General features: G+C 37.3%; 1 protein-coding gene across 1 annotated transcript; it reads right to left on the bottom strand.

Annotated features, from left to right (window-relative positions):
- Positions 1–14,441: 14,441 nt before the first annotated feature.
- Positions 14,442–18,833, bottom strand: LOC126370790 (serine protease snake-like). The gene is made up of 9 exons (XM_050015814.1): positions 18,788–18,833; positions 18,379–18,518; positions 18,134–18,299; positions 17,356–17,418; positions 17,138–17,214; positions 16,661–16,828; positions 16,255–16,459; positions 15,716–15,888; positions 14,442–15,378 (listed from the first exon to the last, which is right to left on the bottom strand). Exons 1-9 carry the CDS (start codon positions 18,831–18,833, stop codon positions 15,055–15,057), a joined length of 1,362 nt encoding a protein of 453 aa, XP_049871771.1. The 3' UTR covers positions 14,442–15,054.
- Positions 18,834–24,520: the final 5,687 nt, after the last annotated feature.

Here is a 24,520-nt window from a genome sequence, read left to right as displayed (position 1 = left end):
TCTGTCATTTTCTTATACGGCGAAAAGGAAACGGACGGGTAATCGACAAGCATAAAATTTATGGAACACACGTAAATTTCAAGCACAAATCTAAAACAACCGTCTAAAATTTCTTCCTAAAATTAAGAGCTGTCAATCATCCGTCCCTTTCCTTTTCAGCGGATAAGAAAATGACAGATCATAACTTAAAGTAAAATTAGGAGGTGTCTGAAGAAATCGGGGCCAACAACCTAATAAGTCATCAAAGAACACATTCTTGTGGTCGCCTGTACAATTAGGTACATAGACCTACGTGTTTCTCCGACCTTTCCCCCAGAATTATTCCGGTTCGTTTGCCTATTTTTACCAAGTATTTTTGTTCAGTATTTCTTCTTACATATTTAGGTAGGTATGTGAATTATTAGTGCGTATAATCATTGGTAAAGGAAATATTAGTTTATCTTATCTTATTGGCGATGGGAGGAATGTACGAAGATCATGGGCGTAGCCACCCCGTATTTTCCGTAGCAATGATACGGGGCCCTGGACCACGGGGGCTTGTAAAATGGGGGGTGTTTGTAAAAATTTTGGAAAAAGTTACAGATAATTATGATGAATTTTAAATGACTGTCGAAATTTTATTTCGCCATTTTTAACGATTTACCTCGATGCTACAAAATAAGTGCTTCGTCATAAGCGTCAAAATGTACTTAAATTTTATTAAATTTTAATTTATACTTAGTTAAAATTGGTTACAAAAAATTTGTAATGTGTGTGTGTGTGTGTGTAAATGTGCGCATATTTATATAATTATATTATGCGTATACGTAGTGTCTGTTCTATCAAGTACATACGCGGGTATTAATTTTTATAATAAAACCATATAATACTGGGTTCTTACCGCGTTAAAATCAGGCTCCTGCAACAGTGTAGAAATATCGGGAGTCTGCCTGTATTACGTGCTTTAATTAAGATAATAAGCGCGTTGAACTTAAATATTTTTTTGTTTGTCCAAAAGAAAAATGGATATTTGCGTAGCAAAACTCTGAAGTAACATTCAGTAGACATAAGTACCGCCTGTTGTACCAATGCGTACAAAATTCCACGAACTTTGGACTCAAATCAACTCTATTAACCACACATCTCCAAACAACCTTCTAAGGGCCGGGCTACTGTGTATAGAACAAACCAAAACCATTTGTGGCCGAAGATTAATCTCTCAACTTACCAATATTAAGAGATGTAAGGGTGTGCACACCATGTGAATATTCGTTGACGTTATAAAAACGTCCGGTGAGTCTTATGTAACAAGTCAGAGCCATATTTTGCTAATATTTTGTATTTTTTCTGTCTGTCAATTTGAAGGATCTTTGAGGTGTACTCTTTGTCCGGCCAAGTAGTGAATGCCATCTCTGGCAAAACTACAAGAAGTGACGTCAAAAAAAAGAGTTGCACTCGTCGATGTATCTTGTCCAAGTCACAGTTCAGAACTGGGGGATTAAAAAAAACACATTGAAGCAATTCATATCATCATCTCCCTAGAATTAACCTGTTTTTCACAGAGTCCGCTTACCTAACCTGAACATTTGACAGTTCCGGTCAAATCAAATCATCTAAAAAAGCAATATTGCTATTTGACGTTTGCGTGCGCAACGTCTTCAATTACCTTTTTAGATAAAGTTTAGATAAATTGTTTGTATGGGGCCTTTTTAACCCCCTGAACTGACATTTCTCAGCGTCGATCGCGGCGTTGCCGTAGCAACCGTTGTATGCTATGGCTTCTGACAACGTAAATCATGGTCTTAAGACGCAAGTCAAAGTTACGTTCCTACTACAGGAAACTTTCGTCATTTTTTCTCATTAGAGTACACAAAATGTGTACGGGAATTTTCGCGATATTTCTTTTATAAATGGAAACAATTTATTCATTTATGGATAGGGACAACTCACTAAGGCTCTAGTCTTCATACGTTGATACACAGATAACTCGAGCTCATAAAACACGAACATTCACTAACGAATCATCGCTAATTCTGCGCTAGCCATAAACTTGGCGAGTTGGTGACAGGGCTGTACCAAAGTCAATTACGGTTTAAACTGTTCTCAAGCAGATTTCAGTTTGAAAACCACTCTAATGACTTGTAGGCTTACGTAATGGCCATTAAGATTGATAATCCCACTTTGTAGAACTTGCACGGCCGATAGTAATGCAGTAATGAGTTGGTTAGTAATTTTGTATACCTGCAAAACCTCTTTAGTGTACGCCATACTTACATAAATTCATACCAATACTAGAATAGAATAGAATATGTTTCTATGCTGAATATGTTTGAACTTTCTATATTGAATGTGTTTGAAAAAATACTTAAACATGTATACATTACTGACGGACCTCGCACTAGGGAAACCCTTTATCGTGGAGATCCTGAAATAGCGTGGGAAGAGCCATAAGTTATCACAATACAATTCGAAACTATAGATACGAATTACCAAAATGGATTATGACGAGCCGTATGGTCATGTCTTCTATCGTGTGGGTTGTAAGGTAGATTATACCTCAGCAACCCGGTGTCAGGATTATTATTAACCAGGCAAAGACTCCTGTAACAACTACGTATTTACATCAGAAAGTAGTAACCGCAACCAACGGCTTGACGTGCCTTCATAAGCACGGATCATCTTACTTCTGGAATATCGGGTGATCAAGCTGTAATATACGATCCCGACGACCCGATTACTCTAGCCATAGAGGCGGCCAATCAGCTCGCGATACCAAACACATCAGAATCCCGATACCGACCACACCGGCGTGGTCCACGATTTCCCTTATTCAGCGCTTATCGCTATCGTCGATTAAATGTCCTAACCAAGCTATGGAATAAAGTGAAGCGTACGGTATCGTGTGATCAGCCCACACCATCATCAGACCACATCGTAGTTTCAGAAGTATTTACTTACTATTTGCGTTCCTTAATATATGGACGTAAGAAAGAACTCTATTGTGAGATAAAAAATAACTAGTGCGATAATGTTTTTAAAGCACGCGTTATTAATAGGATGCTTTATGTGTCTAAACGCGGTACCATAAGAATTACTTTAAGAGTAAGTAAGTGTGTTGAAAAGTTATATTTACTGTTTAGCGAATCCCGATAGGGACATATCATAAAAATCACTTTATGGTCCCTGTTTTGGTTAGGACACTACAGACATCAGTCAGGTGATCACACCTGACTGTCCGAAAGTAAGATGATCCGTACTGCGGAAAGACGTTAAGCCGTTGATCCTAGTTACTACTTGATGATGTAAGTAAGTAGTCGTTACGTGAGCCATGTGTACCTTTGGCAGCTCAATAATAACCCTGACACCAGGGTTGATGAGATTGATTCCCACCTCCCCTTAACCCACGCAATAGAACAAGAAGCCTTCAAACTTTTTTATATTGACTCAATATAAGACATACAATAATAACTGTATAAATGTTTCTCAAGTTTGTTACTACTCACCCGAGTCCAGTGAAACCAAGTTTCCTTGTTAAAAGACAGACAAGTTTCGAGCAGATACTTTTAACATGACTGCTTGTCATTATGATGCCTCGTAGATTATACCTATATAAACACATATATTTTATATATTATACAGAATGTTTTTTGAAATCGTAACGAAAACTTTGAGGGGTGATTCAAGCCGTGATTCTGAGATAATATCAAGTGGAATTTTCCGTCGCAAACTTCATGTATATATGTGTTTTATATTTTTAATTATTTTTAATTCTATATTTTTGCGATGAAGAGTTCCACTTGACATTAACTCAGAATAATGAGCTGAATCATCCCCCTCGGTATTTGTTACGATGTCACTTACGTCCCGTACAAGTACCCGAGTAGCCGAGGCAAATCTACGATACTGCTTGGCCGAAATTTCATAGTTGATATTTATGTGAACAGCTTTGAAAGAGCAATACTACTCAAACAGAATAATACCCTAATCCGCGGGCGCTATAATCCTCAATCTATGTTCGAAAACGCTTGTACCCGCGTCCATTAATAATCATTAGAATTTCTGTAATTGAATAGAGGATATGTCACCAACTGGAAACAGTAGGGGGTCATCGGGACCCACTTGTATCTAAACATTATAATTATAATAAAACACTTTGTTGAACACACATTAGCACACAGATATTTACAGGAAAAAACGTTATCATAAACGAGCCACACACGTTCTTCTTCTAACACTTCAGCACACCAAAAGCAAAATATCCATCCATCCAAAAAAGAAAAATTGCTATTTGACATTTGCGTGTACTACGCGTTTTATTTTTATAATTATGCATAAAATTTATATATTGCTTTTTTATTTATAATATTGCTAATATTTATTTCACAAAGTATTGAATATACTCCTTACCCGGCGAATGGCGGCTCCCGCGCCTGACCCGCGGCGGCGGGTCAAAAAAAAAACAAAATCACTTTAGAAAGTATTTTTTTAAAAGGCGATATTATATTATCTTTAAGGATAGACCTACCTACTAAAATCGAACACCTAGTTGATCATTTTGGAAATAACTTTCAAGGCTTTGGCACACCAAAAGCAGTTGCAAAGCAGGCGCGGAGCGGCGTCGGCGCACGTTATAATACTAATGTATTACAACATGTACATAACCTGACATCTATAGCTTAAGCACAGGACTATATACTAACAGCCTAAGTGGTCCAGTGGTTGAACGTTGGGCTCACGATCCGGAGGCCCCGGGTTCGAATCACGGTGGGGACATATCACAAAAATTGTATGGTCCGAAAGTAAGATGATCCGTTCACGAAAGTAGTGTGATGCATGTATGAGTCATGCCAGGGCCTTTGGCGGCTCAATAATAACCCAGACACCAGGGTTGATGAGGCTGGTATTCCACCTCACAATCCACATGATAAGAAGAATTATATTATTTCCTATGATAACCGTCTGACATGCAAGTTATAATTATAATGTTCTTTTTACATTGGATTGGGTTTTTACATTTTTGCATGCTGCTTTAAGCAAAATGTGTGAAACTATAATTATTTACTACATTTACTACCACTTACGTAAGTACCACATTTTATGCATCATCATCATCATCATCAGCCCATTAACGTCCCCACTGCTGGGGCACGGGCCTTCCCTATGGATGGATAGGGAGATCGGGCCTTAAACTATCACGCTGGCCCAGTGCGTATTGATGGTTATTAACGACGGCTAATGCAGCCGGGACCAACGGCTTAACGTGCCTTCCGAAGCACGGAGGAGCTCGAGATGAAAACTTTTTTTTTGTGGTCACCCATCCTATGACCGGCCTTTGCGAAAGTTGCTTTACTTCAACAATCGCAGACCGAGCGCGTTAACCGCTGCGCCACCGAGCTCCTCACAATTTATGCAATAAACGAATATTCTGTTCTAGTATTTTTGTAATGACCCCCTTAAAGATTTGACTATAATTTCTGAATCCTGGCCTCGACAAAGTTGGTATGCAGTTATGACCACTAATAGGGAATGTCGCGCTGATTTCGCCATTGTAGTGAAAGCGATAAATTTCAACGATTTCTGAATTTGCATGCTCTAATAGTGAATGTTTGATTTTAGCCAACGGAATTTTGGCAAATGAGTATATTACCTACGTATAAGCTGATAGAGATCCGAAATAACTTTGATTTATTTTGAAAATTCGTTTTAAATGTCGATTAGTTTCGTCTTCACCCCTTCGTTGAGAAACTGGCCTCACAGAGTAAGAACTTATTATGCTTCTATCATCATTTCATCAAATTGTATTCATTCATTAATTAGTTACTTATGATAGTTATTTACGAAAAATTTAAAAAAAATATATAACCTATAATTCCAAATTCAAAACGCGTTTTTATTTCGACTAGGACTGAAAAATTCTGGCTCCGCAATCTAATCCCAATTTTCTGAACTGTCCGTCTCAAAATCCCAGTGACCTAGACTTAAAAAAAAAAACAAAGCCAATTGCCGCGTTTTTGCGTCGCAATCGGAGATTACCCCGATGCCCACTTTTCGCGCGGTTCGGAAATCTCTACAATATCCGCCCGTTTCTCGATGGTATCTCGAATCGTTTTCGCTCTCGGCTTATCGTGGCTTTGCCCTTTCTTTTGTTTTAAATGCCGAAAAAGCTGATTGCTGATAACGTTTTTATAGGGAGTTTTCTAAACATGAAAAGGTTCGCAAACGCGAACTGCATCGGTCAGTGCGAACTTTTACAAAATACAATACAACTGTACTTATTTTTTTTTATCTTTGACAAGTGTTTGCTTGAAATCGTTTCTATTCTGTTACATTATTAATTCAACCCACAGCATGCAACATTCGCACCAAGAATAAAGTATAATAGCATAAAGTATTATAAAATAAAGTATAATACACGTATAGAACGGTAACTATCCGCTCACCCCCTCTGGGTTTTACTTTAGTCATAAATGACCGCATGCCGCTATTGAGTGAGGGAAAGAGCGAGCGGACTGTGTTTCGCTCACACTTACGCATTACGCGACTCGCCGTAAGTTTGAGATTTTTGTAGATTTTTGTGTGAGTACTCGTTTGAATGTAAAATTATAAATAAAAATAAACATTTACTGTAACACCCTACCCTACCCCTACCGAGTACCTACGTGATAGTACTTCATGGTGGTCTTGGTGTATGGAAGCCAAAAACTTTGTTAAGCAATTGGCGCCACCGACAAAATGTATACAGTTGTACAAAGATTACCTCACCTCATTGTAACCAAATTGTTGCCGACAACTGCATAATTTCCGCCCCAATTGTACAACTAATAGGTACATAGTATTTGTACTTATTGCATTGAATAAGGAATAAAAAACATATACAATGGCTACTCTAAGCTCCCCACCAGCGGCTGAGCTAGGTTTACCTCACCGCCTCGGTCTTACTTAGTCTTCATTCGTATAGGCATCAGACATCGCACAAACAGATGCGCGTGTACGATAAGGTCAACGTGTAGTGTCTGTGTAAAACAAGGTGTTTTGAATGTGCTTATTGTAAAAATACTAGTATAAAATGGCGCAAGAAACCAAGGCAATAATATTCAGGGATATTTTGGTTTATAATTCACATCTCAATGCAAGCAGTGTGAAGTATAATAAAATAGTATTGAACACTCGTTCAATGCTTTGTTTCGCCTTTGTTATGCATGAGTGGCAGTGCGCCTGGGAAAAAGGAATTGCAATTTTTCTTTCTGGTGCTAGTGCTAAGGAATATTTATGAATAGTATGTGCTGTACAGTTACTGGTTTTACATTATAATATTTATTTAAAAGGTTAGCTTTTATGCTTGACTGAGAGCGAACAAATAACAGAACTAGATCGCCTGGTTATCTTCCCAGGCATGTCGTAAAAACCGACTAATAACTAGACAGTGAAGTCGTTAATAACTACTTACCAAAATAATTAGGTAAGTAGTTAACAGTTTACAAAACATAGCCCTGATGGAGAAGCTCACGACTTTATGTCGAGGTGCATAGATCGTTGGATGAACAGAATATCCATTTACCGAGTTTTCTGTTAGATCAGTGTGATAGGTTTCGCTGTTTAATATTCCGGCCAAGTACGCTTACCTTCAGTGGCAGCCCTACGGTGGTGCGAGCGGTGCGCACCGGGGGCCGTTTTAGGGGAGCCCCCAAAATCAGCCAAGATGGGGCCACCCTGGCTGGCAGCCCCGGATCTACAGGGGAGTAACTGGATTGGGCACACCTGCCCTGTAAATTAATTATTAATTAACCTCTTAGCGGCCACATAAAATGGGTGGCCGTAAACGACATGTTTAAAAGATTTAAATAGGTACGGTCACGAGCATTAATATGTATACACTTTGGTAACATATCACATTAACTTTCCTGAAATTGAACTGTAAGTCTCACCAAATGTCAAATATGTTAGTGCGACAGAGTCCTAAAGTGGGTACATTATATTGCTCATGACTGTACGTATATTTCGGTGGCCGTAAACTAATCGAAAAAACTGTATTTTAAGGGGCGCTACTGAGGTTTCGCGCCACCTAAATACTTTGCTAGGGCTGCCACTGCTTACCTTAATGCCATGTGCGGAAAATCTCCGATAAGTCACGTAAAAAAATTGTTTGATAGCCGTATCACTATCTGGAGGCGAACTGTTTTGTAAAAATTACACTTAAGATAAATTAATAACTCGTTGGTGCAAATTTGGAACCGGGAATCGAACATTTCTTTTTTTTTTTTGACGTGGCTTATTGTAGATTTGCCGCAGATGGCATCAACTACTTGGCCGCAGGTACTCAAACACTGTGTGAGTGTGTGTGTATACTTACACACTATCATCATGGTGTATAATAATATACTCATCATCAGACTACAACCAACAAAATAATTTGGAATCGTTATTTGCGCACGTCAAGTATAGCTAAAGCTCTGTAAATGAATATACGAACCATCAATGTAGACAAAACATTTCAATCGGGATTCCGAATTTCGTCGAATAAACTTTGGGTTTTTCGATGATTCCATGTCACGGATAATCCCGGGATTTGATCCGCGGGATTGAATCCCAGCGACGATTCCCGACAGTTAATAATATTGACGATTTCATTAATGAATAAAGTCTATTTGTGTGATTGGTTGTGTGTGGAACACAATTCGACTTTGAATTGGGAGTTAATTCGTTTTGCAGAATGTCGGGACCTACGGCTTAACGTGCTTTCCGAAGCACGGAATCATTTAATTTTTTTTGAACTACCAGCAGGGCTAACGTGCGCAACGTGATAAAATTATCGATCTATTCAATAAATTTACATTGTTTTAAGTTTACGCGGTTTTCTACCTACTCCACTCCAATCTCATCAGTCATCCCGTGATCATGGCACTTGCAACAGCGTCGAAATATCGGGAGTCTCATATCCCCATTTAAACGCGGTAAGAACTCGTTATTATGTGCTTTAATTACATAACATAAACTGCCTATATACGTCCCACTGCTGGGCACAGGCCTCCCCTCAATCAACCGGAGGGGGTATGGAGCATACTCCACCACGCTGCTCCACTGCGGGTTGGTGGAGGTGTTTTTACGGCTAATAGCCGGGACCAACGGCTTAACGTGCCCTCCGAAGCACGAAATCATCTTACTTTTTCGGACAATCAGGTGATTCAAGCCTGAAAAGTCCTTACCAAACAAAGGACAGTCTCACAAAGTGATTTCGACAATGTCCCCATCGGGAATCGAACCCGGACCTCCAGATCGTGAACCTAACGCTCTAACCACTAGACCACGGAGGCTGTCGTGCTTTAATTATTTCAATAAATTTGTTTAAAAAAAATGTTTTTCCCTAATATGCGTGCCACGTGATTTTGTTCGTTATTTTGACAGAACGACGTTATTTAGGTTCACAATAATAGCACCAATCGACAAAACGACATAATTATATCGTCAGAATCGATAAAATGACCGTTATAAAATGTTATCACATTGAGCACGTTAGGGATTCAGCCTGCAATGCCCTAACGAATTCATAATTCATAGACATTTATTCGCAATAAAAATGGTATTACAGTGCCTCCAGGGACCTGTTTTATAAAACTTACAATTGTAAATTACAACGACAATTTGGTGTTCATTACGTAGCTAATATGAGACTGCAAAATATTTGTGATCACTAACTCCGCAATGTACATCAAATTGTCATTGTAATTTACAATTGTAAGTTTTATTAAACAGACCCCAGATCGCTAGAAAAGAAAGGTGCAACCTTACATAAACTCGTGCAAGTAATTCCTAATGGGGTGAGCAGAGCAACAAATAATCAAGACAACTTACAGTTACTTTTGGTACGAACTCCTAAAATGGGTAATAATATGAGGAACCTATGGATATGATGAGGTATGGTGACAGGTAAACAGTCCATCGCCTCGCCGAAAATAAGAAAAGTAAAATGATATTGATTTTTGATCATCTTTGACTGGGTTCTATTTCAAATTCAAATTCAAAAATATCTTTATTCAGTAGGTAACATAGTTACACTTTGAATCGTCAATTTTTACATAACGAACGTCTCATCCGCCTAAAACTACTGCAGCTTCTCACAACCTGTATAGCCGGGGAAAAGAAGCTACAAGAAAACCTTGGCACAGGGCCCTAGACGCTCTAGAAGCCCCGACTGACTTGTAAAGTTTATTTTTATCGAGGGTATTAACAATGTGCCGATCGCTATTTTTTGCAAATAATCCTATATGTTTTTTTACATAATAAATTAAGTTTTCAAAGATAGGTATATTGTGATGCCAAAGTTAAAATACTAATTTCTTTAAATTTATTTCTAAGTGAATAACACCCTTTATCTACCGCGCTACAATCTGAGCGCCGCAAGCGCATAATGTCTTATTTACAGCGAAGTATAAGCCGCTAGTGTTTAGCCGACTAACTCAAACTAGTGTCACAGTGTGCGCGATAACTCAGAAACTATTGCAGCTTTAAACTACTGCCTTCTTGTTGGAATGAGCAACACAAGACAGGTGGAGGAGGTATTTATTTTAGAACTAGAGTACAAGAAAGATCCTTATTATTAAATAGTTTTTTCAACGGGAATATTCCCACTTGTGAGGTGGAGTACAAACCCCATCAACCCTGGTGTCAGGGTTACTATCCTAACTTCTCCTTTCCTAGCTAATCCGCCAAAGGCCCCGTAACGCCTGGCTTGGCTCAGTAACGACTACTTACTTACATCAGTCAGTAGTAACCGAAACCAACGGCTTAACGTGCCTTCCGAAGCAGGGATCATCATACAGTCTGGGTGGCTAAAAAGGCCACATCGAAGCAATTCATCTAATAAAGCAATGTTGCAATTTGACATTTGCGCATATAAAAGTAAGTGCGCATTGCAAACAAATGTCAAATAGCAATATTGCTTTCTTGTGGCCATTTTAACTCCCTAGTCCCTCATATCTAAAGATCGTGGTCAGCATCAGGGTTGCATCTTGAGAGGATGGTCTGTCTCCACCGGTTTCTATCCAGCGCTTCCCTTACAACTGCTCACACTCATAGATGCTACGAAAATGAGATACGCTCTAGGGAGTAAATGCAACATAAAGTTATACCTCCTCGCTCTATTTTCGTTAATCCCAGACATCTCCAACGCTAAGTTTAGGATATTATAACACAGAAATTTGCGGCGCCGATTATGAGTTTGACGTTTAATATACCTACATAACGTACTGCCTGAAGGCTTCTAAAGAAATACATATGGCTGTCAATATGTGCAGTCAGCGATGTTTGGATCTTTGCGTTAGAATATTATTATTTTAGGCTGGCAACTTAGTTTTATAAACTGTCAGTTTCAAGTAACGGAGCGTTGGGCTCACGATCCGGAAGCCCCAGGTTCGAAGCCCAGTGGGGACATATCACAAAAATCACTTTTTGATCCCTAGTTTGGTTAAGACATTACAGGCTGATCACCTGATTGTCCGAAAGTAAAGTCTGTAAGATGAACCGTGTTTCGGAAAGCACGTTAAGCCGTTAGTCCCGGTTACTACTTACTGATGTAAGTATGTAGTCGTTACATAAACCATGTCAGGGGCTTTTGGCGGCTCAATAATAACCCTGACACCAGGGTTGATGAGGTTGGTAATCCACCTCACAACCCATATGATAAGAAGAAGTTTCAAATGATTCTGATGTTCTTATACTAGGGGTGGTATTAATAAACTAATCTCAGTCGAAACTGCCCTCAAGATCATGTCAATGTGACCGTTCTTATATAAAAACAGGGACTTGAGCAAGCTCTTGAGAGCAGTCTCGGCTGAGTTTCTAGGTAAGAGGTTATTTTCTCTCGTATGAGTTGGGAGGTCACTGACCTACCTCACCGAGCCTCTAAAGCCTCCCTCACTGAGAAAAAAGTACTGTGGAAATAAATGTTTTTTTCTCCTTTCATTCTTTCTTCTTTCTTACATATTTAATGGCATCTATCTAGGTACTCCATTTCTTCCATAGTACACAAGATGTTAGTGACGTCGTAAGAAATACTGAGGGAGATGATTCAGACCACGATTCTGAGTTAATATCAAGTGGATATTTTCCGCCGCAAAATTTAAAATAAATTTAAGTGAGAATATATATATTCTTTGGTAAGTTGTACTTTGTTTGCATCGGCAATCTTTTAATTTAAACATATTTTCTTGCCTTATGGTTGTCTGGAAGAAATCGCTTTAGGTAAGCGATAAGGCCGCCATTTTCCATGCAAATATTTTCTTTATTTTGTCTCAATGAAGTATATTTGTATGGTATTGTATTTATTATTGTTAACAAATTAGGCAGATCAACAGTATAAAGATATTACGTGAGAGAATTTAAAACCTGTGCCCGCGGTATGGGTGCCGCGCCACGAATTATGGCGAGGGTTTCGACCAATAAGCGTGTGCCGTTTATCCACGTCGATAGCATTCGCTTCCTCTATACGCCAAAACAATACGGTCACATTCGCGGTTGGCGGTGAATCGGTCGGTAAGGTAGTATTAAAAAAAAATATATATTAAACGTTTTCACTACAGACTTTCGTCCATACACTATTACTGACACTGTATTGACTTATCGATTTTTAATACCCGAACACCGTCTCGTGTGATAACCGCCTTAGCTTTCCATACGAAGCATTATAAAGGAAGGTTTTTCTACTTGCAGCTTCTTTTCCACGGCTATACAGGTTGTGAGAAGCTCAGTCGTTTTAAGCGGATGAGACGTTCGTTATGTAAATATTGCCGATTCACACTGTAACTATGTTACCCAGTACAACACCTACTGGATATTGTAATTAATATAGTAATTAAGTACCTGCTTAACTTCTAAATTTTCACAAGCTTATAAATACATAATCATGCATCCTATGCGGATTAATGATTAATTTGATTTGGATTTGATTTACTGAATATGTTCTTTTAAATTTGAATTTGATTTTAAGCTCACACTGACAAGTGTCCGTCTGTCCAGTAACCAAGCTGTTATAAATATCCCGTCGTGAAAGAAAAACAACCTCGCTCAACACTTGAGGCGTATTCAATTATTAAAGTCACTTGTTGCTGCTCTATGAGACTGAGTGGACCAAGTTGAGTGGCGAACTTGGCTTGTAAAGACTACATAATGCAGACGAATGCTCGCTCCTAGAGGATATGATACCCTGGTACTTTGAGTGCCTATCCTATGCTATAGTTTCATTTAGGGTTGAAGGTCAGATCAGTTTCAGTACAAGTTGAAATTAATTTCTCCCATATTTCGTTTCCAGGTTTATTAACCTGATTAAAAGCTTAAGTATTTATTAATTGTATTTTTTTTAAGTAAGTAATAATTATTTTCAAAATTATTTTTAATTTTATTACTATTGGATTTTGGGTGTGCTTCGATTAAAGTTTGACTGTGCATTATTAATCGTACTTAATGTCGTTTAATACTTAAACTTAATTTAAAAATTGATGCAAAATGAAAAACAATATATATTTCGCATTACTGATAAGTAAAACCAGATAGTTCAGTGGTGAAGAGCAATATAGTGAAACCCACATTTTTGAGAAATGCGTTCCAAAGGTATGTGATCTAACCTGTACTGGGCTGGTTGTCCCTTCAGATTAGAATTCCAGGCAGTCGCTTCTGTAAACAAAACGGACTTGTCAAATCCCCAGATTAAGTAAGATGATGATGAATCGGAATCGGAATCATAATCGTCAGGATCAGTCGTCATAATCAGTTACAACTGCTTTTGACGATTATATTTCCGATTCCGAATTTGAATAGCACTCGTACCAGCAATCGTCCCATTTCTATATTATATATTTGAATTTGAAAAATATCCTTATTCAGTAGGTAACACAGCTACAATTTGATTCGTCACTGCAGCTTCCCATAACCTGGATACCAGGGAAAAATCGGCTAACGATATACTCGTTAGCCGATTTTTCGCTTTCTTTCGCTTCATAACTTTGCTATACTATACATACAATATATATACGTAATTACGTTTATAAAATAAACAGCATATAAACGTCTCAGTATTGGGCACAGGCCTCCTCTCAATCAACCGGAGGGGGTATGGAGCACACTCCACCACGCTACTCCAATTCGAGTTGGCGGAGGTGATTTTTTACGGTAATAGCCAGGTGCCCTACGAAGCACTTCTACGAAGAATCATCTTACAAAAATATTAGTAAGATGATTCCATCTTCATGATAGAACGACATAAGTGAAAAATTAAAAAAATATGTTTAAATTATTATTATATCTTTATTCGTTTTTATTATAATTCTTTAAAAATATGATAATATTCTCATGTACCTAGTTACAGTACCTAGCTTATTTACATTTTTTAACAATACGACAACCACACAATTGAACTACTTAAATCTATAATCTAAGTATATAAAACATTATTAAAATAGTAGGAACTTTGAAGCATAATTCTACAATAACTACCTAAGTAATACTTTGGTTATACAGTCTAAGAATTAAAAAATATCTTTGGTGTACCTTCTTAATTCAACTAATATAGTTTTTTTTAACTGCCTGAATCGTTTAGAGATTGTACAATACTTTTTTTTATTATTATTTATATTCTATAATACGTCTTTGTCTTTTAGCTTATAACCTAATTAAAAACGGAATTAGTCATTCCAAAATTAATCCGGAGGAGCTCGGTGGTGCAGCAGTAAACGCGCTCGGTCTGCGATTGTTGAAGTTAAGCAACTTTCGCAAAGGCCGGTCATAGGATGGGTGACCACAAAAAAAGTTTTCATCTCGAGCTCCTTCGTGCTTCGGAAGGTCCGTTAAGCCGTTGGTCCCGGCTGCATTAGCAGTCGTTAATAACCATCAATCCGCACTGGGCCCGCGTGATGGTTTAAGGCCCGATCTCCCCATCCATAGGGAAGGCCCGTGCCCCAGCAGTGGGGACGTTAATGGGCTGATGATGATGACTACTTCGCCCTAAATTCATTTATGTCATTTATCTTTTAAAGTTGCCAAGAATAACCTATTCCTACATCTACAAGACTCTTCTTATTATAAAGTCTAAACCGAATTCAACTCAGGAAAGTCATGCGAGACATACGACCATCGCCCAAGCTGCTTGTTCAACCAAAACAGGTCACCTTCAGTGAAATGCTGGACTTTTTGAACATTCACACCACTGGCTTTCATGGCCTGGAACTGTCTCTCATGGCTCCCCCAGACCTGCTCTTCGATCCAGTCAATGTAGCTATTGACCCGAGTATAGATGCTCGGGAACTTTGAAACACCACATTTGAATCCAAATGAGGTGACGCCGATGACGTTGTAAATGGTCTTCTTGGTGTTAACCGAAAGGACTGATTGAAGAGGCCCGCCAGAATCACCCTGAAAAAAATAATGCATTGACTGTTAGAAAGGCATAAATGGAATATTTGGGATTTACAACGCTACCTAAGAGAAGTTAGGTAATACAAATCAAGTGGGCGATACTATGGTGGAATTAGAGCAAGAATTTATTATGTTGTTTTTCCATTAGGTAAATAAGTAAAAAAACGAAGAATTTGTTTAGCTACTTAACATACTGGACTTGTCGTAAAAAACAACTAAGCGATTATGATCAATATGATGGAAAATTATATAGGCTATGATCTGATCACTCTCTTTGCCTACTCCCTCGGGGATACAAGCGTAAAGCCATGTTATGTCATGTTACAATACTTACACCACAAGCGTCAGCCGACCCGTTCAGCCTGGTGGCACAGATTTGATCACTCCGGACTGCTTTCCAAAATTGCTCAGTACGTTTCGCTCGGAGCAATTTATTGCACCTCTTCGTCGGCACAATATCTACTTCGGCGACTTTCAATTTATCACTGGTATTTGTACTGTATAATACTGTAACAAAAGAATTACAATATGAAGGATTTTGAAATTTATGTTTTAGTGCACGAGGTGCTTTTCATAAGTGAGGACTATTCGTATTATGAATAGGTACCCCTTTTACATCTTTTTAACTTATCCTTGGATAGGTACCTATGTAAAATCTTTATATTTTTATTGATTTAATAATCTTACCCATGTAAAACCTTAATTTTGTATAAAATGTGCGTTTTTAAAGTTTTGGTATTCATAGATCCAAGAACCTATTAAAGGTTACCCTATGTGTATGGATTTCTAATGTCATTCTCGTATCGTATGGGTTGTGAGGCGGATTACCTACTTCAAGTACAATATCATTAATTAGAAATTTTTGAAACTCACCGGTATCAACGACTCCCCATCCAGTAACCGTAGCACTATCTACTTGTTGGTTGAGCAGGCAAGCTGGTTGGATGAATTTGTTGAATTTGACTCTCTTGGCCAATTCTACTACAGCAATGTCGTACGTCTTGTAAGGAGGAGGCCTGTAGCTCGGATGCTTTCTAAATTCCAAAATCTTGACGTCCACTGGAGTTTGCTTGTCTTTCTGTTATAAAAATGATTTATGTTTACTTAGCTGTCATATTTCTAATTACTTAGGCTACAGATATGCTGATTTTTTTAAGCTTTTTGTTATGGTTGAAGAGATTTCACTCTTAAAAATGTCTCTCTAAACTGGAGATTTTTATTTAAAGCTGGGTTTACTTTGTTTTTGAACATCTCATTTTTCTTTTAAATTTATACTCACAATTATATTTTCGACACCAAATCTGACAATTTTCGGTGTGGGATGGGCGAGTTTTTCATCATCACTCCTGTAGCAGTGGGCAGCAGTAAGAACGAATTTTTCACTGATGAGGAAACTACCACACATGAACGCATAGTCACCTTCTTTTCTCTTCCAACCAAGAGCACCCTGTAAACAAAAAAAATAATGACTTTTCTTAAATACGTAAATACATGAAATATAAGTGAAGGAGTTTGGAATAATTATACAGTACAGCTAAGACAGAGCATGGAGCAACGTATAAAAAGAAAAATATTTAATATATTTAGGACAAATACTTTCTTTCCATTTCAAACCGTGTTAAAGAAATTACAAAGCGAAGTCGCGGTGTAGATACGAGAATTTAAAAACCCTATTATAAAATAATTTGATACTTTTTTGTGATTTTATAGTTAACTTTATTTTAAAAAAATCATAATTATTTATTAATATCCTTACCATATGAGGAAACTCTCCAGGCTCAGCGTCTCTCCCTCCAACCACAGAAGTATACTCGTTTTTAAATTTTGCCATACCTGCAACAATACGTAATGCTTAGTTAATTATAGAAAATCATAAAAAATATAATATAAACATAACTTTAGGAACATTATGCATTATGTTAAATATCTAAATGACTCTAAAAGTGTAACACAAAAAGACGTAACTAAACTTACATTGATTGACTCTTCTTGTAGTTTCTTCTTCCTTCTTCACTTCCCAAATGTGTTGTAAGCATTCTGAAAAAAAAAAATAAACATTGTCATTAAAAATGAAAAGTATATATCATTTATATTCATTCTATCGTGACACCAAAACAATAATCAGAATAGTGGCTGAGAATTGCCTTCCGCCTGCTACTCAATGATTTCCTTAGTTTATTTTAAAATATTTTAAGAAATCTTTAAAAAAATAGTTGGTATGACATTTTTCCGTGCACAATCGACGGTGCAATATTTAAAAAAAAACAGGACATTTTAATATAAGAACAAACTTCAATTTGTTTTTCAATTTGTATTGTTTATTTTCCTGCATAGTAATACAAATATATGAATGAGTCTGAAAGACACTAATACACACGCGACGAAAAGATGACATACATACGTCATCGGACATAAAACATGCGCAGAGGCGAAAAAATGGAAAATACGAAAAATACAGTCATCGGAAATTGTAAACACAAAGGTACAATTGGGAACATAAATGACGTAAATTCTAGTCTGCCGTACCAGGGAAACAACATTATGTGAAATGTGTAGAATGGTAGGTATTATACTATACTTTACTTCACAAAAAAATCGAGGTTAATTAAGTTGCCGTTAACTAAATTTAAATTTGGAACATTAATGTTCCTAATACTGATATATTTTTTATAATTGTTATTTAAAAGTATAAACTTGCGAGAAGTTTCGATATTTTTTTGAGTAGTACTTTTAGTCTTTGGTAAATACTTACTCGCTTCACTTATTCTGCGTCCTTCAACCATGAAATTTTTTGAAGGCACGTTGACCATAGAGCATGGGTCATTGTCTCCCTCAAAAGCTTTATCCATATCTTTGATTGCACCTTCAAACGTTTGATCCTTCTGAGTATCTATGATGTTGTTGTCTCCACCTGGTATCTGTAGGAAAATATAATTATAAATACATATAAATGTAATTACACATATAGTTTGTATTACAAGCATTATTTATACTTACATTAGGTTTCCCAGGATAATTTCCGGGAGGTAAAAATACTTTAGTTTCCCAGCTTACACTGGTATCAACTGTATTAGGTATTTCAGAAAGTGATGGGAATCTATTGCTTTGTATTATTGCTCCCATCGAGAACAATATTTCTGAAACAAAAAAAAACAATTTAATATATATTATGAAATAAGTATATTATACACTTTTTGAAAAGTCAAACTTCGTTTTCTTTTTTAATTTAAAATTGTATTAATTGTATTATATAACATTTATTTTTGTAATAGTATTAATGAACAATTATGTTAAAATTATATTTTTTCACAACACAACAACAAACAAGATAAGTACTTTATTGACCAAAACTTAAAATAAATTTCAAATGGTAAGTACTTAAATAGTAAATTGTTAAAAAACTTACCAGCAAAAAATATTATGCAAAATCCTGAAGCTTTCACAATCGCCATTTTGACGAATATAAATTATTAAATAATTTAATTTATTTAATATAATTCGTGTACTTCACGACCTGCGCCTGAAACGCTTTGTAATTTAATGATGGTTGTTCAACAATTGTTTTTCATTATATATCCTAGCAATTATCCCAATAATTATTATACAATATAATTGTGCAACCACAACGTAAAACCATACAAAACTACGTATTTGCCAGAACCAATATCATTCCCTTTTAACGTCATAAGTCATAACCCAACACTGTGGGAGATTCTGAATGAATTCCCTAAGGAAAACAATTGTATTGAATTACCTTTTGTATTAATTAATAAGCTTATTGAATTTGGCGGAAAATGATCTACTGGTAACTGTTGTTATGCCGCCGATACAGACGCAGACTAACAAAAGGAAAGAAATAAATATTATTAAATAATGTTAAAATCTAACCAAATTGACGTAGGAAAAATGTAATTGAAAAGTTGCTAAGTCAACTTATGCCTTTTTTCCACTTCATTGTAAAACTCTTGAGATTATATTATTAAAGTATAATTGCATTATATAGGCGAATTGGGATTGCCTGTAATGTCTATGTAAATTGTGAATAAATAAATACATACCGTCACTACACTTTTTTCGCACTTTCCGTGACACCTAACACACTACGCGAAACACTGCACTTAGCACTACTTTAAACACTGTTTCTTTACTTTCACACACTTTCACAAACTTAATTGTAAAACTCTTGAGTTTATAATATCTAAGTATAATTGCATAACAAAGTCGAATTGAGATTGCCTGTAATGTCTATGTAAATTGTGAATAAATAAATAATACTAATAAACAAGTACTTGGCCGAACAAATGAAGAGCGCTTAAGACAACAGGCCTGAGGGTGCACAGTTGGGCGCGAGCTTCGGCTCAGGATGTCGTGTGACAGCATTACAATAATATTTCGAAAGAATTAATCGACCCTAGATCGAGATCGAGAATTGATGCGATAAGCGCTGAATGAGAGTAATCGTCGACCACACCGGCGGAGTTTGTATCGGTATAAGTATTTTCCTTTACTATGGTGCAGATCAATGTTATTAATACTTTCATCATCACTAATTTAAGAGGCACGCTTTTGTCGATGTAGCATTCTCCATTCTTGTCTACTAAAGGCCAATTCCTTCACTTCCTTATAAGACACGACGTTCGCCTTCTCTTTAATCTGTTCCATGTAAGCTCTTCTTGGTCTTCCCCTTCCTCTCTTTCCTTGTAGCTTCCCTAATATTAATACTCTACTTTACTATTACTTGTATTACTACTTTATTTATTCTATTTAAATAGTAAATAGGGATATTATGTCGTGTCTGATTTATTATTGTGACCGAATTATTGTTTATTATGAATATTCCAAAGGATTTTCCTATATTATGTTGTAGGAATTATGTTATTGAATTTATCTGGGGAAGTTTCGTAATTACCACAGACACGTGATTTCGGTTTTTGTTTAAAAAAATTCTTTATAGATCAATCGATCCTAATACGCATTTGTTGTCGCGCCGCCGAAGTTACATATCTACAGAGGTACTTCAAGGGAATTCTATCAATTACTTACGGATGCGTCTCGCCACCTATCACGTTGGACTAAGGGAAATGTCGGTGAGGTATGGGTACAGTCATGAGCAATATAATAAACCCAGTTTAGGACTCTGTCGCACTAACATATTTGACATTTAGTGATACTTACAGTTCAATTTGTCAAAAAAGTTAATGTGACATGGTACCAAAGTGTGCTCGTGACCGTACTTAGTTTATCTTGCGGTGGATGTACCTCTTACTAACCCAATTGGGATATAGTCGTGAGAATATTATGTTATGTTAGTAATACTAACATAGAACGAGCCGGTAGCCCAGTTGGTAGAACGCTTGCCTTTCACTTTGAGGTCGCAGGTTCGAATCCAGCACAGGCCTAAAACAATGATTGTCGAATTTGTTTTCGAATTCATGTTTGGATCATAAATGATTGTCACATGCTCAGCGGTGAAGAAAAACATCGTGAGGAAACCCACATTCCCGAGAAATGCATTTTCGGAGGTATGTGACCTAAGCTGTATTGGGCTGGTTTTCCCTTCGCGGGTTGGAAGGTCAGACAGGCAGACGCTTCTGTAAAAAACCGGACCTGTCAAATCTTCAGGTTAGGTAATCGGACCCTGTGGAAAACGGGATAATGCTAGGGAGATGATTAATACGTACATAGCCCCCTACATAAAGTCGCATAATTCTAATCTCTATTGTCTAATCTACATCTATACTATAATATTATAATACACTACCTACATGTTTATAATATATTATAATTGACAGTCTCCATGGTCTAGTTGTGAGAGCGTTGAGCACACGATCTGGAGCTCCGCATTCGATTCCCGATGGGGACATTGTGAAAATCATTTTGTCTGTGATTTGTTTGGTAAGGAAATCGCAGGTACGAATCACTTGATTTTGAGAAAAATAAGATGAAGCCGGGACCAACGTATCATCTTACTCGGGATCACAGAGTGATTTTCGTGTTACCCTCACCGGGACTCGAACCCTACTTGAAACTGTTGAACTGATTTTAAAAAAATTTCACCACTAGGCATTTTTGCATCAGTGATCGATGATAGTGTTGCCGAATAATCGATTTTTAATCGATACATAGGTGCTAATTCCCGTACTTGTCTTTTTAAGCGGATAAGAAAATAACAGGTATAACTTAAAATAAAATTAAGTTGTGTCTGCAGGAATCGTGGCCTTAGTCGATCATTGGGTCACAGTGGTCGAAGTGCAAAACCTAGGGAGATCCCATTGAGGTGAGCAATCGTCTATTATTTCCCCTTTACTCATCGCGGTTACGGACCAGCTGATCGGGCAATGCCCTATAAAGGTCACTTGACTTAGCAACCGTAGCAACAAGTCTCGTGACAACACAGGATATTTTTTCTTTTTAATTGTTATTTAAAAAGTAGGATATACATCTCTTTGGATTAAAAACTCCTTATTATATCACTCTTAAGTTAGAAACAAACGAGTTACAATAAACGCAAACTCAAGTGCCACGCCACTTGACACGAGCACGTGACTGTCTTGACCTTGAGAAATGGGACTTTTTGGCGGGAACTGCAACGGGACGGTTGCTTCCTTCATTGAATAACCTAAATAATTAATACGACGTGGTGTTTTGTGTAAGTAAGTTAGTCGGAAAACATTCGCGACAGTGTTATTATATCGGAATATTCAATGAACAAAGTGTACCTATCTATTTTCCCTTCGTGCCAACAAGCCGCTTCATAACTCGAAAGTTTATGCGGACTTTTGAGTTAATTCGTTTGGGATTCGGAGTAGGAGTCTGCTCCGAGGGTGGGGGCTTAGGTTCCAAAATCAACCAAGACTGGTTCCTGCTGACCCTGACCGCAATTTAAAACTTCATCGGGTTTGATTGCGGCCACATAAAATTCATACCGTGTGGTTGTAAACAACGTTTTTAAAACATTTAAATAGGTAAATTTCGATGGCCGTATAGTAATCGAAAAATTTTGTATTTTAAGGGGCTGAGGAGTGCCACTTTGAGGTTTCGCAACATCCAAATATTTTGCTAGAGCCGCCACTGGATGAGACTCCCGCCCTGCTAGAACATTGACCGCCACGAAAGCTCTACGAATGATATCCTTAAACGACACATTACTGGAGTAGTCGACACTGCTTTGACGGGAAAACCCATTATGACCCAGTTCACTGACAGCCTCACCATAACAGGGCCTAATATAGGTAATGTAGACATGTATGCCCTATTTTTCCCTAAAAAAGTAGCATGGAAAATGCTACACCGACAAGAGCGTGGCTCTTAAATTGATGATGAAGATGAGGTAATATAGGTCTTTGCCCCTAAATGAAGACGAACCGCCAAACGAAATAATTTATTGTTATTTTTAATATAGGATTTAAATTAAATTCCTAATCGATATAAGGATACCTAATTTATTCAAGTTTTAAGTATCTTGTTTCTACCTGCGTGTTTGTGTACATACCTGTTTATAACGATTATCTTTAAAATCGATTAAGTATACTTCTTTTGTCTCATTTGTATTTTTTGTGCAATAATGTGTGTGTGTGTGTGTGTATGTGTGTGTTATGTCCTTTTGACAGTCTATGCCAGAGCTCTCAGCGCTCCCCATATGTCCGGCTAAGTAGTTAATGACATATATGCGGAAATCTACATTGAGTCACGTCACACGTCTAATTAAAAATAATAAAATACGTTGTTAAGCTGGTGTGATTGTGTGGAGATAAAATTGGTTTTTAATTCTAAGGAACATTTAGTCTAATGTGTTTTATATTTAACTAAAATATGTTTAGAAGGAGAAAACCACAAAACACCAGGATACACTTTTAGATATACTCAAGAAAGTCTCAAAACGAATCATCATCAGTGTGATGTGCCGTTCCCACGAATGGTTCGACTTTAGGAACCTTCCTGACAGTAAAAAAGCTTTATTATCTAACCTTTAAGCAGATACGACCAGAGAACATTTTTTCTTTGACGTAACTTATTGTAAATTGACAAATGGGGAGCGCTGAATCTCACCCGGTACAACGTTTAAGACAACAGGCCTGAGGGTGCCCAGTTGGGCGCGAACCTCGGCTCAGGGCGTCATCTGAGAGGAAAAATATTTGAAAGAATTTTCAACCTTAATGGGTCGATAGCGATAAGCGCTGAATGAGGGAAATCGTCGACCACGCCGGTGGGGTCGGCATCGGGGTCCTGAAGTGTTTGGTGTCGCGAGCTGATTGGCTGCCTCTATGAAAGATCTATTTAACAAAGAAAAGGAGCCTGTATCCTATTACAGAGTTTTACTATTAAAAAGTTTTTCAGCGGGAACGTTCCCGCTTTAGGAACATTTCCGGATACGTCACATCACTGATCATCTTCTTCTTAGCGTAATCCTGTTTCTCACAGAGTCAGCTGTGACATATCCGATTTTTCACGGATGCGACCCTGATCTTCGAACCAGCCGAACAATAATCCATCGACACAACAGACTAGGTCACATACCTCCAAAAACAAATTTCTCGTGTAGGTATTATATCGTATTTGGGTTTCCATACGATGTTTTCCTTCAATGCTGAGCGCGTGACAATAATTTAAGACCCAAACATAAATTCAAAAACAAATTCGAAAATGATTTTAGCCGTTTCTGGATTTGAATCTGCGACCTTACAATGAGAATCAAAGGTTCTACCAATTATTGACTTGAGATTTTTTCACGATTACGCGACCTCCAACTACGGTTAAAGAAGTATGTATACGAAAAAAAATCCGGCAACAGAGGAGTTAACATAATAACTTATATACATACATATTGACCACATTGGCAGAGCCACCATTTTTTTTTTTACCTATTAAAAGACCTCTAGAAGCGCATCCACAACTTCTTATCAAATGACATTACAGCGTCATTACAGGTCAAGTGGAACTGTTGAAAAGAAAAACAATGTAGGTAAACATTAACACACACACACACACACACACGTTACATTTTTTTTTTGTTTACATATATTTTTATTTTATTTTTCCCTAAAAGTGGCATGGAAAATGCTACACCGACAAGAGCGTGTCGCTTAAATTAGTGATGTGAAACATTTACTATGTACTTAAAATGTAAAATGATAAATAG

Source organism: Pectinophora gossypiella, chromosome 11 (genome assembly GCF_024362695.1).
Source record: "Pectinophora gossypiella chromosome 11, ilPecGoss1.1, whole genome shotgun sequence".
Classification (NCBI taxonomy): domain Eukaryota; kingdom Metazoa; phylum Arthropoda; class Insecta; order Lepidoptera; family Gelechiidae; genus Pectinophora; species Pectinophora gossypiella.
This window is presented reverse-complemented; position numbering and strand designations above follow the sequence as displayed.